General features: G+C 41.1%; 1 protein-coding gene across 3 annotated transcripts in view; it reads right to left on the reverse strand.

Moving 5' to 3' along the window:
- Nucleotides 1-6,001: 6,001 nt before the first annotated feature.
- Nucleotides 6,002-14,950, reverse strand: part of OLFM3 (olfactomedin 3) — a 60,729-nt gene continuing 51,780 nt past the window's right edge. For all 3 annotated transcript variants that reach the window (XM_084528619.1, XM_084528620.1, XM_084528618.1), the window contains 2 exons: nt 8,854-8,960; nt 6,002-7,361 (listed from right to left, as the gene is read on the reverse strand). In XM_084528619.1, coding sequence (XP_084384745.1) covers nt 6,684-7,361; nt 8,854-8,960 — 785 coding nt within the window. In that variant the 3' untranslated portion in view covers nt 6,002-6,683. The remainder of the gene's footprint in view (nt 7,362-8,853; nt 8,961-14,950) is intronic.

Here is a 14,950-nt window from a genome sequence, read left to right on the forward strand (position 1 = left end):
GAGTTAAAAATAACACCTTGCCGGTGTGCAAAGACATCTTTGCAAGGCTGAAAACATAGAAAAAGCCATTAAAAATCAGTGTAAGAGTGCAGGAACAGAGCTTGGGAAGAGGTATTTGATTCTGCAGATGAATGGTATGCTGACTCGAGATACAGGAAACCTAACATCTACTCTTGGTGAGCCAAAGAAACCTTATTAGGTTTAGCTTAAGCTTAGAAACCTTATTAGCTTTAGCCTAAGCTAAGTGCAGCTTAGGCTGAATTGCTCTCTGTCCACACTGCTCAGTCTGGAGAATGAGATTTGTAAAACTGTTCTTTCCTCCCTGAAGGTGTGGGAAGCTTGGTTAATTACTGTCTGTGTATTGCCTTACAGTCCTGAGGAGATGGCTAAGAAATGCCTGCTGTGCCCAAGAGCTGTAGGAATGAGTTAAAGCTGTTCTTCTGTGCACTTTAAAAGGCACTTGTCTCTTGAAATCCTGAGAAACCATTAGTCTGTTATGTCCTTCAAGGTGACAATAAGCCCAGCTTACCCAGATGAGGGAAGGCTGAATAAATGGCCTGTCTGCATGCTGTGACACGGAGCTGGAGCTCAACGCGAAAGGCATAAGCGTCTTTGACAGGATGCACACTCAATTACTGTGATGCCTGATGTCCTGGAGATGGAAGCGTTGCTGACCACCTTGAGGGTGTGATCCAGAAGGGAGGAAAGGAGGTTTAGCCTGCTCCGGTGAAAGATTATTCTAATTTAATTTCTCACCATTGCAGATATGAAACAAAATATTTCCTTAGAAATAAATAAAAGGGAAGAAAGCTATCCTGTATCTGTTTTAAATTATTTCTTTACAGCAGCCCATGATATACAATCAGTACTGCTTGTAGGCACTTTTATGGGCACAGTAGATCTAAACTTTACATAACTGGGAACATAAATTTAGGCCTTCTCCAGATGAAGCTTGCTATGCTATAAACCTTTTGTACAGTTTGAGTTCTATCTAAATAACCCTTCATTAAAATTCACACTGCAAGATGAGAGGGGTTGGGGAGGCTTAAGTGAAGATCAAGAAGATTAGAATAGAACGAACAGAAGAGGAAACTACAAAGAAAAATAAGCCGGAGTGGTTTGTGCATGTGGCTGATGCTGTGTGAGGGAAATTAAAAGAATTACTTTAAGAAGCTGAAGAAAATCAAAGGAGCACCACAATTCAGTAACACAGTATGGTACATTTCTTTCAAATTACTTTAAAACAACAGCTTGCCATATAGTCATTTTTGTCTCCAGTTGTTTTTCGTGCTGTCATCTTTCAAACTACATGTATATCTTTACATAAAGGACGTATGGCAGTTGACTCCCATGGGCACAAAAATCCATTCTCCTCATGCTTCCAAACTCACAGCAGTGAGACTCAAAGCGATCGGATCTCTGGGGCAGAAGAGTTATTCTCCATGCACACCCAGACTGCATTGCCTCGTCATGGGAACGAGCGACTGCAGATCGACTGCACCTCTCCAGGCAGCCCACTGTGGGCTCAGCCCTGTGCATCTGCCCCAGGGAAACTCATCCGTTGCTAGCCAGTGTGTAAGCGCTCCGCTGCACCGTGCCCGAGGAAAATGGCATTTCTGTACAGTGGATGCAAAGCTGGGGGGTGGGATGCAGCTGATCTAAATGTTACCTACATTTGTGGTAGCCTGTGCTTAAGACTGCCATTTTGGGAAGAAAAAATCCTGTAGAAACTTTGCTTCACTTTGACGGCCAAAAGGTTTCTGCAGTGTAATTTTAATCAAGTGGTCTGGTGGAATAGATACAGGCAGACTCCACAGGCTCCGCTGCTACTACTCAGCTGGCAAGCTGTGTGTATGAGCCCAGCAGAAACTTCTAAAGGTGCTTTCCCCCCCTCCTTCAATCTCAGTGATAGACTCATCCTGAATCTTTAAGAAGTTGAACACTTTTATGATAAGCTTCTGCAATCCCTATTGATACGCAGATCAATAAACATGGTTTGTGTTTTAAGAACAAATATTTCTTCCACATGCTGTTTCAGGGGGAATACATATTTTGATATTTGGGGCCAATCCCTACCTTTATGAATAATTCCTATTGACTTGGATCAGAGCTGGTCACTGCAGCGAGGATATGTCCCTTGTGTCCCTAGTCTGATCAGAAGGATGGTCTGTTTGCAGCGTGGAGAAAACTGCACGTCTGGTTTTTGTGAATCTGTGGCTGCATCTATCTAATCAATGCAGTACGTCTCCTTCCCAGATCCCCAGCAGGAGCCATTCTGCACACAACTTTTGTTCGTGGATAGTCTTTGGAACATGGTGCTGGGTAACTGTCTCCTGTTTCCCAGTAACTGAATCCAGAAACCCCTGTAATAAGGAGCTTTGTATAATCTGTGGGGGAGAATAACCTTATTAATGAACAATTCGAGGATAAATTTATAGTTAGGTTATTTGCTTGCATATTGATGCACAGGTATGTGGTCACACGTGGGAGAATTGCTGAGGAAAGCTCAGCTTAGAGAATCGGCTTTGCTTTTCTTTTTGGCGACAGCATTCTCTGTGCTTAGTAAGGCAGAGGTTCCAGGTATGGCACGTGGAAGTTGCTGTGCATGCCTGAGGCCCTTTGCGAGCTTCTGGTGGAAGGCAGCTCCTGCAGGGTGTGGCAGGGCAGGGGCAGTGCCTGCAGCAGCACGGGCAGCCGAGATGCAGCTCTGCAGCTGCATCAGCCTACTCTGAAAAGCACGCCCAGATGCTCAGCATTGCTTCCTGAGCTGCAAGGGTGTAGGGTAAGACTTATTGCAGGGAGCACTTAGGTGATTTATAGGAAGATATGTTCCCATCCAAAGGATTTCCAGAAAGTACAAATCAAAATTGTTCCCTGGAAATTCTTGAACTAGAAAAGGACAAAACTTACCAGCTGAATAATGTGCTGTGAATGGTTTGTTCATGTCTCGCCCTCCTGTTTTCTAAGCACCTGGGTATTATAACAAATTACCAGGTAAGGGATTTATTCATGCCGTGGTTTGAAACAATCCTGTTGTCTTTTGCTGTGGATCCAGCCTACCGAGCTGAGTGATAGCTAGAGCCCTGAGCTGTCTAGAAATATTCTCAGTTATACGTTTTTATTCTATTATTATTTTTCTAAATTAAATATCATCTTTTCTAGTAGTGATGAGAGTGGTAAGTAGGCTCCAGGGTCGCTGCCAGTGCCCTGCGTAACGCACTGTGACAGATAGGAGCAGCTGAGCAGCCTGCCTGCGTAACCATGGACTTGATGGTTACTCGCTGGGACGAGCTGCCGCAGGGGGCTATAAGAGATGATTGCTGTTCAGGGAGCCTTCTCTGTGGGGAGTTGTTGTACCCGTTTTGTCGTGGGGAATGGTTAGCCTGTTGCAGGGAGGAAGCTGCGGGCCTGGCAGTGTGCATCGTGCGCAGTCCTCAGGCTCCTGGGAGAGGCACGCATGGGGCACTGCAGGCGTCCCTGCTGCCAGCTGCATGGCTCTGCCAAGTTTGAGGTGCAGAAAGGACCTTTTACATGCTTATCCCTTGAAGCAGGAGGCTGTGATTTGTCACCAAGTTAGTAAAATAGGCTCTACAACTAACTTTCCAGTGTTTAAAGAGAGATTTTTTTTTTCTAAGATATCAGTACCTCCAACAAACAGCCTATGCTTCAATTATACGAATAAGTTTATTTGATATGTAGGTTTCTGCTATATTACAAAGATTTTCTGCTCGTGCTGCTCAGTTATGAAAGCAGAGTTCGTAACACTTAAATTTGCACATATTGAGGCACGGTGTGTTGATCCAAATGTTGTTCCCACATGGGAAATTCCAAAGTCGTATTCTGCAAAGACATTTGGATCAACACAGATTCACAGAAAAATGAATGCTTCCTAACAGGGAGCAGTGCTACTTCCCTGGTAGTGTGCCACCAGGTTTTGTTGTGTTGATGCTGTGTAAGCTGTTATTTCATGTTCAAAGGTATTGGAATCCAGCCCACTGTTACTAATTTAGAAGGACAGGATTTCTCCAGGTATGATATCTACGCTTTAGTGCAGTAATTTTGTCAGTAAGACAAACAGCCCTTCAGAGGTGTTTTTCTTACCCATATCCAGCACCCTTCAGTCGTCTCTTTCCCTCCTTTGACTGATAGGAGTGTAGACATGTTGCTGTTTAAATTGCTAACTAAATGAGATTAATCCTACTGTAAGAAACATTATCAGCTTGTACTAATGCATGTATGATAATTACACTTTATGAAAATTTCATAAGCAAATATGGTAGTGACTTTTCTTTTTTTCAGATGTGTTTATTAATGTTAGAAAGGAAGTTTAATTTCTCCCTAAATTTCTTGGGAGCACTGTATTTTCAAAATCTGTTTTGTTGAAGTTACTCTGTGAGGAGGAAAGGTTAGTGTTTGTTTTAAGTTAGTGTTTGCTTTTGATTAAAAATCTGAAGACGTTTCATTTTGATAAAACATTCCTGTATGATATAAAATACCTTTTAAATCAGCAGTCATGTACACTTTTGCATGTTGCAGAAGAAGGCTCGTTGTATAGACAGGAAAGTGTGCTACCAGCAAGTGGGTACAGGAGTGCAGTGGCTGAATGTGTCTGCTTATCTGGGCTCCGTCTCTGCTGTGAGTGATGTTAAAAGCTAACAGCGACTGTTTTAGCAAGGTAGGAGAGTAACTTCTCTCTGGTCCTGTTGTAATGTACTTGTTGTTCCCCTACTTTATCAGTTCTTGAAACCTCACAGGTGTTTTTTTGTTTTGCAACCAGTATGATAACCAAGGCAATTTGTTATTCAGCTCCACATGGGCTTATATTGTAAAGCAGACTTGTTAGCGTATATACAATATTTATAATAATGAGAACACTGATGAGACTTAAGGCGGTCTCAGCTGGTATATTGGAAAAATCAACAAATCAAATGGCCTCTAAATAGATTTGGCAAAAATATCGGTGCATTTATTTTTTTCTTCTTAAACAGGAACACTTTTCTACATGTTTTTGCTTTTCTATGAGCCCAGTTTGAAAGGCTTTAAAAGAGGAAAAAAGGAGAGTCTCAGGTTTTGTGAGGAACAAAGCTTTTCATGCTTTCAGATACCCATCTCTCTGCCTTACGTGACAGCCCACTTTAAGAACTAGTTATAGACATTTTATTAGTGTTAGTTTCTTTCTGTACGTGTCAAAATAGGTAAATAGCACCTCATTCTTTTTCCTCAACAGAATACCTCCCCCACCCCCCAAATTTCCAATGAAATATGGGGCAAGCCTCATTCTTTCTTCCTCAGTAAAATACCCCTACCCTCCAACTTCTACTGAGAGAGTGCAGCAAGCTGAATAGCCACCATGTTACTCTCCCTTGCCAGAAAGCAGCCACAGCACTGACACCAACATTTTGCGGAGGTGGTTGGGTTTTGCTAGCAGTAATAGCATTACTTATAGTTAAAACTAATACCTTTAAGAAACAAGTATTTCTGGAAGCTACCAGGTGTCACACCGATCACTTGAACCTTTTGCTTTGTATTTTGTTCGTAATTACTGTCATCCCTAAAAATCCTTCATCAACAGATAAATGTTCTTCTGATATGAATACAAAGCTGGGCAGATGAAGGAGCGACCCCAGACCAGCATAAGTGCGGTACATGCTCCGACCCCCAGGGACATCGACAGCAGCCCGCTGTCAGGTTCAATCTTCCAGGGCCCAGACCAGGGAGTGAGCATAAAGGAAAGAAAATAGTGGGAGGGAAGAGCAGGAGAAAAAGACCGAGAGCTTGCAGGGTGGTACAAATTGGACATGGTGAACAGTTGTAAAGCTGGGCTTGGTGTGAGGCTTCAAAACTGCAAATTTGCCAGTAAGCACCAATGGTGAGTAAGAAGGGATCTACCAAGCAAAGCTGAGAATGGGGATCATGCACCTGAGAAACTATTGATCTGTCTTTCTGAGAAGTAACAACCTTTTCTCAGATTTACCGCTTTAGACTGACCCATAGCCAGAACTGCAATTAAGCTTCAATATATTTTATAAAAAATAGTACTTAGTTTACTTTCACAGAAGTGAAGAGATACAATTGCACAATGGTGGTTACAATGGTAGAAATACATACTGTTGATAAAATGTTTGCAAGAGATTTAAAAACATACTATACAGCACCACATCTGAAATTGGTCGATGGCAAAATGAGTCATACTCCATGTTCACGAAAATTAAATTCCTAAATCTTTCCTTTAGAATAAATAAAAAATATGATGTGCAATATGTCTGCTACCAAAATGTTTCCTGATGTTGAACAATAGATTAAAATCAAAAATGAGGTAAAAAAAAAAAAAAAAAAAGACATTCATGCATTTAAGCCACCATTAGTCTCTGACTCTACAATAAGGCAGATCATAATCTTTTTAAAACTGTCTTTAGCCACTTAAATCCTCTTTAGTGCTTTTCACAATAAGGTCCATTAAGACCTTGTAGAATCATGAGTTAAGATGCTTTTATATCCAACAGGTCATTTTTGACAGGCTCAGTCATATTTGAAATGCATTGTGTAGTACAAAATGTTGCTTTTCCTTAATGGAAAAAGGAAATGTAAATTAAAAGGAATGGAGAGAGATGAAGGCTTTAGAATTTATCACAAATGACACTGCTTTGAGGATGGGAGGTGAGGGAAAGGAAAGGGAAAGAGAATTATGTATCATCTTCAGTCTTAATGACGTGGAAAAGGGTGACATTAAACAGGACTTGGTGTCCATTATTCCAGGCATAGAGAGCTCTATCCCTCGCATTGTAGTCAAGCATGGATATATGAAAATACTGATTATGGAAAGGAATGTCTGTGTATTCATAAGTGGAGGTTTTGGTGGAGTAAGAGTAGTAGACCTTGGCTCCTGTTAGGTGAGAGTTAGTAACATACAAGGTGCCACAGATCATGAAGGACTCTCCAGCACTTCTCTTTGGGTAGCCTGTGCTCCAGCTCTTCAGCACCTCCAGCGTGTCTTGGTTTAGCTGGCTGATGACAATGTTGCCTGCGTTCTGGTTGGTGGCATACACAGCCCATAGCCCAATCTCATCTGCCATCAGGTCAATATCGGAAAAGCCACCCCAGGTGTAAGGGTAGACATTGTGAAAGCCGGCATACTCAAGGCTACGCTGTGCAAGCACCCGCCCAGTGTCAAAGCTGTATTTGATGATGATGTTGCTCTGATACTTGTTGAAATAGAGGGAGCCGTTGTAGACAACGTGGTTGGTTCCTGCCCATTTGAATGGAAGGTTGTATGTCCGTGATTCTGCCCCACTGACGAAGTCTGCAATTGATTTATATTCGCGGACAATTTTATTGTTAGTGTAACTGTCCATGTACCAGACCTGGAAAGAAAACAAAGTTTGGAAGTGAACACAGTCTGTGGCACATGATCATGATATGGCACGATGGATACATTGCCAAAAAAGACAGAAAAAGGTTTTGGGTGTGCAGCAATCTATTGAAGTACAGTATTGTCCACCTTCCTGTTAGAAAGGCATTGAGGAACTCTTGAATTTCTACATCAAAACTTACCTCTACAAGTGAACTGTCAGGAAGACTGTTACAGCTGCAGTGCCTGCAGTTATTTAATGTTTGGGTCTCTGCTGTATGGGACTTTCTGAAGATATTCTCAGAGACCAATAATTAAGGAGAGAGGTGGAAAGGGCATGTGAGTTAAGCTTGGTTTTATGCTTAGAAATACACTTGGCTGAATTTTCCTCAGCTGAATCTTTGACCAGTGAAAAATGGTGCACAAAACCATTGTAATAGCAATGAAACCAGTAAAGTTTGGGAACCACATTTCCCTTAAAAAAATAAAGGAAAACAAATTCACTTTTTATTTAACATTCTGTATCCCCTGTTTTTCCCATTTGTCTTTTCTCCAGTTAGTTCCTCTCAGAGGAAAAATCAGATCCTGACTAACAAAAGAGCAGAGCAATTTCTGCAGACGTTTTTGCGCAGATTTCAAAAGCCCCATTAACACACTACATGCATGGACACCAGCAGAGCTCCCCATCTTCCTGGTAGCTGAGATCCTGCAAGGAATATGGTTTGCTTCTTTCCTTGGTGTGCATGGGGCAGCCTGCGTGCTGCTCTGAGAGGGTGGCACTGGGGGAGCATGGGGAGGGCCTGTGCTGAGGACTGTGGAGCAGCCCCATGGGTGCTGAGGTGGCAGGAGAGACTTCTCGGACAGCGCTGAGCAGTGTCTGCTGCTCTCCCACAGGTATCCGGGACTGCTGGCGGCAGCTGCAAAATGCTGTGAACACGGTGGGTAGGAGGGAGCTGCATGGGAATCTTAAGTTATTACCATTTGTATGCTGCCTTTCCTATCAGCTGTTGTCTTTGTTGTTGTTCAAAAGATTAACCTTTTGGATCTCACAGGAATGAAACCTACTGTTTTGGCTTCAAAAACACTTTGAGGAAGGGAGCACCCCTACAAAGACGTGTCCATCTGGGATCCTATCACAGACTGAAACAATAATATAGCTTACATATGAGGAGGCCAGTGGTCTGAAGACCACTTATTTGGGGCTTAATTCTGTGATTTTTGACTGTTGTGTGTTATGGGTTCTGCTCACTGGTGAAACTATTGATGTTTCTGTTAAATTACTTAGGTTCTTAAAGAGCCAAGGTCAATAAAATGGTAGAGAGAAAAAAAGCGTGTAGCCATTTCAGGTGGATGTTATCCCTAAACAATGTAACGAAAGGGCACAAATGTGCTCAGCTATCTTCTCTCTTTGGACATTTCCTAGAGGGAAAATCTCTTTTTAAAGATTTAAATCAAGCAAGTAAATCTGTAAAAGAACCCAAAGATATTTCAGCGCCTTAACATACTCGGTTGTTTTTCTCTGATGCTAATGGATCTGTCATCCAGGCTCCAAATCGGGTTCCAGATATCTTGACTGTAATGGGGCCTGTAATTTTCATCAATTTGCCACATGCTGAAATTAGAAAAACAAATCCATTAATGCAAATAATTACACAACTCTCCTTGACATAAGACAGAGCACAAGACCAATTGCTCAAAACTAAATAGTGGCTCCAGGGGATTCGGGATTAGGTTGAGGATGGATTGTCATCGCTGTATGAACTTTTCTCTATTGAACAACAGTACAAATAAGTTAGGAAAAATATTTGTTTTTGTTTTTATGTATTTTAAAGCACGGTCACATTTTTGGGACATGAAAAATACAACATAGTAAAGTATCTTCCCAGCTGAAGTGAATAACATTTAATAATAAATGAAAAGACACAAAAAAAGCCTTATTTTTGTCTTCAGAAAGTTCAGTGAAAAGTTAGGATTAATGGATGTTTGTGATCAATGGAAAACAATACTTTGGAGTTTTCTATTTTAAAGAATCTTCTGCTAACCAATTGTAGAAAACATATTACATAATTTTTTATTCAGGAATTTTCTATAGATAGTGTCACCGCTACTTCGTGTGCCAAGTGCTGTTTTTCTACAGTGATGAACTGCAATTGGCGTAGAAAGTGGAGGGCTGTATCTTATAGTGGTCAAGTGCTTTTTTATGAGGGAACTTATACTTTTATAAGTAAATTGTCTCAGAAATGGGCATTAGGTAAACTCAAACCTTTGAATGGGACTGAAATACTTTCAAGAAAAATATCAGAAAACTAATAGTGAATAGAAAGAAATTAAGATAAGAAGTAATCACTCTCAAATTTGTGGTTTTAAGGTTAGCAAAACACAAGTGTAGTATGAGTGAATGTGTGAGTTAGAAGGGTCCGCTAGTTGGGTAGCTTTAACACACTGTATGGACATGAGCAGCAAAATGTATGCAAAGAATTTGGAACTCTGAAACCCACCATTTTTGTACTAAATAAATAAACCCATGCAGCGAACCAAAACTGGGCCATAAAATTCAGGGTCCGAACTGACAGCAGTTGAGCAGCCCATGGCAGAGGCGTGGGGTGCAGGGAGCCCACCTCTGGCACATGGGTAGGAGCCTGCAGCACAAGCCAGAATTGCAAATCTCTCTGTGAGGGCAGCTGTGTGGAGCTTGAGGAGGAAGGTGGAGTAAACAGTACTGCAGAGGCACGTTGGCAGCAGCCATCCATCCGGTTTGGTGCGGGCAGCTGCAAAACCATGAGTTTTGCTGAGGCCCAGCAGAGCAGTCACCTCAACGAGTGCTGCAGCATCCTGCGGGTGTGTCCCCGTGTCTGTGCACTCTGGCAGGCTTTCTCAGCTGTGTGTGGCAGGTTGTGGGGAGCAGCATACACCCACCTGCCTGCAGGAGAGATGTATGAGCAGGCAGTGGGCTCGTAGCCCGTGCTGGCCATTGTAGGGATGCGCACACAGCTCTGCCTGTGGGGCGTGCATGTGGCTGGAGCTTTTTGACATGAGCTAGAGAAGGGTGTTCAGAAATGTGTAGGTTTATTAATGTTTCTTAAGTGCCTGCTATTGTTCATCTGTTTTATCACTTATATTGATCCTGAACGTATAGTTCACTGATTGCCGGTTAATTTTGTGTTGTCATTAACTCAATAAAACTCCTCAGTCCTGATTTGGTTTAACTGTATGAACTGAGCAGCTTCCCCGTGTGGCAGGAGTCAGATGCTTTTAGAGAATGGTCTTTCAGAATGGATTGAGCAACTGTTCAACATGAAAAAGAGATGACATTGTACTTCAGTGGCTAAATGGTCGGTAGTGTGAATCTGGGGTCTATCCATGTGATTAAATTTTTATTCCCAGATAGCATGTAGTGATATGAAGAAAAGAAGACAGCTAGGAGATTTGCTAGGTAGCTGAGGGGCAGCTGAGTGAAAAAGTGACAAAGCTTCTCTTTTCAGCATAATGAAACAGAACATCTTGTAAAAGGCATGAGGATGTTTTTATTCTCCTGCCCTATAGTCTGTCCCATCTTTCCTTGTTCATTAAACACTCTCAGACATCTGCCTATTTGTGATATATCTTGATGGAACAGCTATTCAGAACTAAGTAATGTTACAAGTACTCTTTCCACCTATGGTAAACCAGTCCCGTTATACCCATCCTTTTCATCCCATCAGCAGGTTTCTGCTATAAACCTCAGCGGTACCTGAGGTCTGTTGGCCTACTGACAGGCGGCATGGGCAGAAGGAAGGAAGCAGCAGAGCTCAGTGCCCACCACTGTCCTGGCACGACAGCTGCCTTGCAGCTTGGAGAAATTTAGGCACAAGAGCTTAATACATGACCTAAACGTTGGAGGACGCTTCGTGTAAGTCTATACCCTGCTATTGCAGACAGCCTCTTCATAAATTTGTTAACGTGGCTGCAAAAATGGGGAATAGCTGTTTGCACTTGCCCACCCTCACCCTTACTCTACCTGAAGCTTATTTCACAACCTCACTCTTCAGTTCGTTTGAAAAATATTTGGAGTCAAGTACATAGGTGTCATCAGTCTTCTGTTCTGAGCAGTCAGATCTCAAACCATTGCTTCCAGACACATGCAGACTGGAACCAGACACCAGGGAGGTCTTTGAGCTTGCAAAGAGCTGCTTGAAAGAACTGGACAGGCCCCAAATCATGTCTCAGCTGAACAATCAACTTGATAAATCAGCTTATGTTGTTTTGAACTGTTTAAGGCTGCACAAGGAACTTTTATGGAAATAAATCATCCCAAGTGTTCCCCAAATCAACTGACGTTCTAAATACTGGTCCTGAATACAGTGAACCTGTGCTGGCTGATGATCAGAAGGCAAATGTGAGACAATAGGCTTATACTACAACTAGGAAATGCAACCGAGGCCACATTTTCCTCCCTTCTCACTGAAATCCATTTGAAATTCATTTCACACTTTATTCTGTCAAAGCTTTAGACAGTTATCTAACATGGTGCTGCTTCCAGTATATGATTGGACTGTAAAAGAATCAGGTGAATGTAATTAAGAAAACAGTAACGCTGAGCTCTCATTCCTCAAGAGAATGGTATCATGCTTTTCTCCAGTTCTGTCTTTTGGAGCCTTACTTTCTAATGTGTTTACCCATTTGTTACAGAAGAACTGCAAAACATTGCCAAAATCAGGGTCATTTGTGGTTTTGTTCCTTCTGAAGTAGCAAGTGTGCTGCCTGTGCTGAAGTATTATTGACTTACTACTACAGTTAAATAAGTTATTGCAGATGAATAACACAGCATTTTGATGACATGATGCTATAAAATGCAGTTTAACACTGATATAATTAGTGTTACTGACTTTATGAAGATAATTCCTTTATAGCTTATCCAAGCCCAGTCTTTAATTTGATACAGAAAGGAAATGAATGAGAGCTCTTTCAAGAATAAAGCTCAATACAGTCTTTAAGAGTTCACTGACAACACAAGGTGTTTTCTGTGTAGTTGTAAATACTTCCAACTTTGTATTAGTGCAAGAAAATTTATTCTTTCCTCCACCAGAATTGGAAACAGCTTCTCATCTACCTAAGTGTGAAACGTGTTGATTTAATCCCAGCCTATATTTGCAATGTGAACCTTATAATTGTTCATGTAACTATATTAAAATTGATCTTGCATGCCGAGGTTTCTTGCTAGGGTGTGGTGATGCTAATATATTGAAAAAACAGTATTATTTACATAAAACATCTGTGGCATGGCATGTCTAGGAGTCTGAAATTAAAAACAAACATACAGACAAACCAAACAACCCAAACTCCAAAGAGTTTCCCATTGAGACTTTTCTTTATCTTGGTTTCTAGGTAGGAAAGCATAACATAGAAAAACACCATATGAAATGAGAAGCACTTCTGAGCTAGCATCTGTTAAACCTGTTAGGGATTGTCTTAGACAACCCGGGGATTCCCAGCTGCCTCAGTACCCTGGTGACTCTTAGAACCCTTGGGTTTTATTCTCAGAACATCTTTATCAGAGGATTCCTGCTTGGGAAATGGGAACTGTCTACTGGGTCTGTCGGCTTCAAGCTTTGTTACCATTTTGGCGGTTTCTCTAGTCCTTGGTGAATCTTTGAAGAGACAAGAATACATACAGCTGTATGACATGGGAGGTCAAATTCTATATCTCTGTCTCAAGCCCCTGTGCCTTGCTGCCTGGCAATGGGAAGGAGATGGTAGGTGAGCTTCTCACATTGTGTGGCAGAGCCTGATGCGACTTCTGGTGGGTTTTTGAGTTAGAGCTTGTCTGGGTCTCATCATATGAAAAGAAAATTTTGAGGCAGAGTAACTGAGAGCACCTGCAGTACGCTATTTGAGGTAGAATATTGGCTTAATTGGGAGGGGAACAGACCACCAAACTAAAATAAAAAGAGCTGAATTAATGGGCACAAAATTATCTATATAGAGAAAATTTTGGTGCTGTTTCATTCTTTCAGTACAAATAAAAAAGGGAGCTCTTTCTTATGACGTTCAATAGATATCTAATGAAAGAAAGGTTTTGTGTTTCTAGCAAATGTCAGAAAGTTCAGGAACATAGAGAATAAATAGGAAAAAAAAGTGATATTTCTAGGCATTTTTCTCACCACTAAAAGGTTCAGTTGGTGTTACATAGAGTGGGATTTTTAGAAGCAATGTTGGTCTCTTTTCCTTGACTTTGAAAGAAGCAGCTGACTATCTGAGAAAGTCCTAATGATAACTCATTGTAGTAATTGGAAAATCAAACCTCTGAGAATTTATCCATTCTAAATGGGACTGTACAAGGAACATGTGATGCACAGTCTGGGTGTTTATGGCCTCTCTTTGTAACAGTTTTGCACCATGGACTTCAATAACTTTGCTTGTGATTTTGTGTATTTATATTAGGGAAGAAGTTAAGCATGAATTGGCCATTTTTTAAAAAAAAAAAGTAGATGTACTGCTTCTGTAGGCTGGAAATGTCTGTGGGGCAGAAAACATCTGGAAGGCTGTTCCGAAGTGAGCAAATACCAGGAGAAGGTTGTGAAAACCAATTGGACAGAAGCTATTTTGAAGATAGCTAGGAAAGATAGTTGATATTGCTAGCTGCCATGATGCAAATGAATATTGGTAGCTGCTACATATACCAAGTGAGTGTATGATTTATAGCAGGACTTGAAAGGGAAATAAAATCAAAGCAACCAAAACATCCTCCTGAAGTGTTCATAAGCATTATTATTCTATTTATTGCAGGTAATAAAGAAGGGAAAATGAAGTGAGTATTTTTTTTCAGTGGTTGCACAAACCAATTGCAAGTACTTTATTTCTTTCACTCTCCAGCTTATGATCAAATTTGTTGTAACATTTCTTTCCCTCACATTACAAAGTAGAATTAGTTCTTACTTAATTGGTGCACGTCTGTTGTCATACATAATACAAATCCAGGAAGCTCTACAGTCTCATTATTAGAGCTTGCTGAGAGGAAACTCTGGATCCCTACTGCATGTGTGCAATGACTTGCTAGGTAATCTTTGGCAAAGTCACTTTTCCTTCCTGACTTGTTTCTCCATCTACAAGAAGGTGATAATGATACATCTCTCCGTTGCACAGATTTGTACTAAATGACATTTGTAAAGCTCTCAAAATCCCACTGGGGAGGATGCCTTGGAAGTGCAAGTACCCTTGCAATAGAAAGTAATCTTATGTGTGCAGTAATACATCTTCTGCTACTGATATAACAGCATTTCTTTGGATAAATGGAATATTGTACTTTTGAAGTTTTAACCAAAAATATGAATGTAAAATCTTGTTTGGATTTTGTTATAAGATATATACGTGAATGAATCCAATGTGTATCTGCTTGAACCACTTATTTCGTAAGCAATATTTGGCAAAATATTGGCTTCGATGAATGCCAGCTAGGTCATTTTATTCATTACATTAAACAGATTATGACAAGAATCAAAGGGTCCCAGACTTACTGTGCAAGCTGCATTGTCTTACACAAGCACGTACGTGGCTGCCAGTGACAGACCTGTATGTGCATAAGTGTATGTGACCTTGTGGTGTGCGCAATCATATGCACTGTCT

The sequence above is a fragment of the Aythya ferina genome (assembly GCF_964211825.1).
Source record: "Aythya ferina genome assembly, chromosome: 8".
Classification (NCBI taxonomy): domain Eukaryota; kingdom Metazoa; phylum Chordata; class Aves; order Anseriformes; family Anatidae; genus Aythya; species Aythya ferina.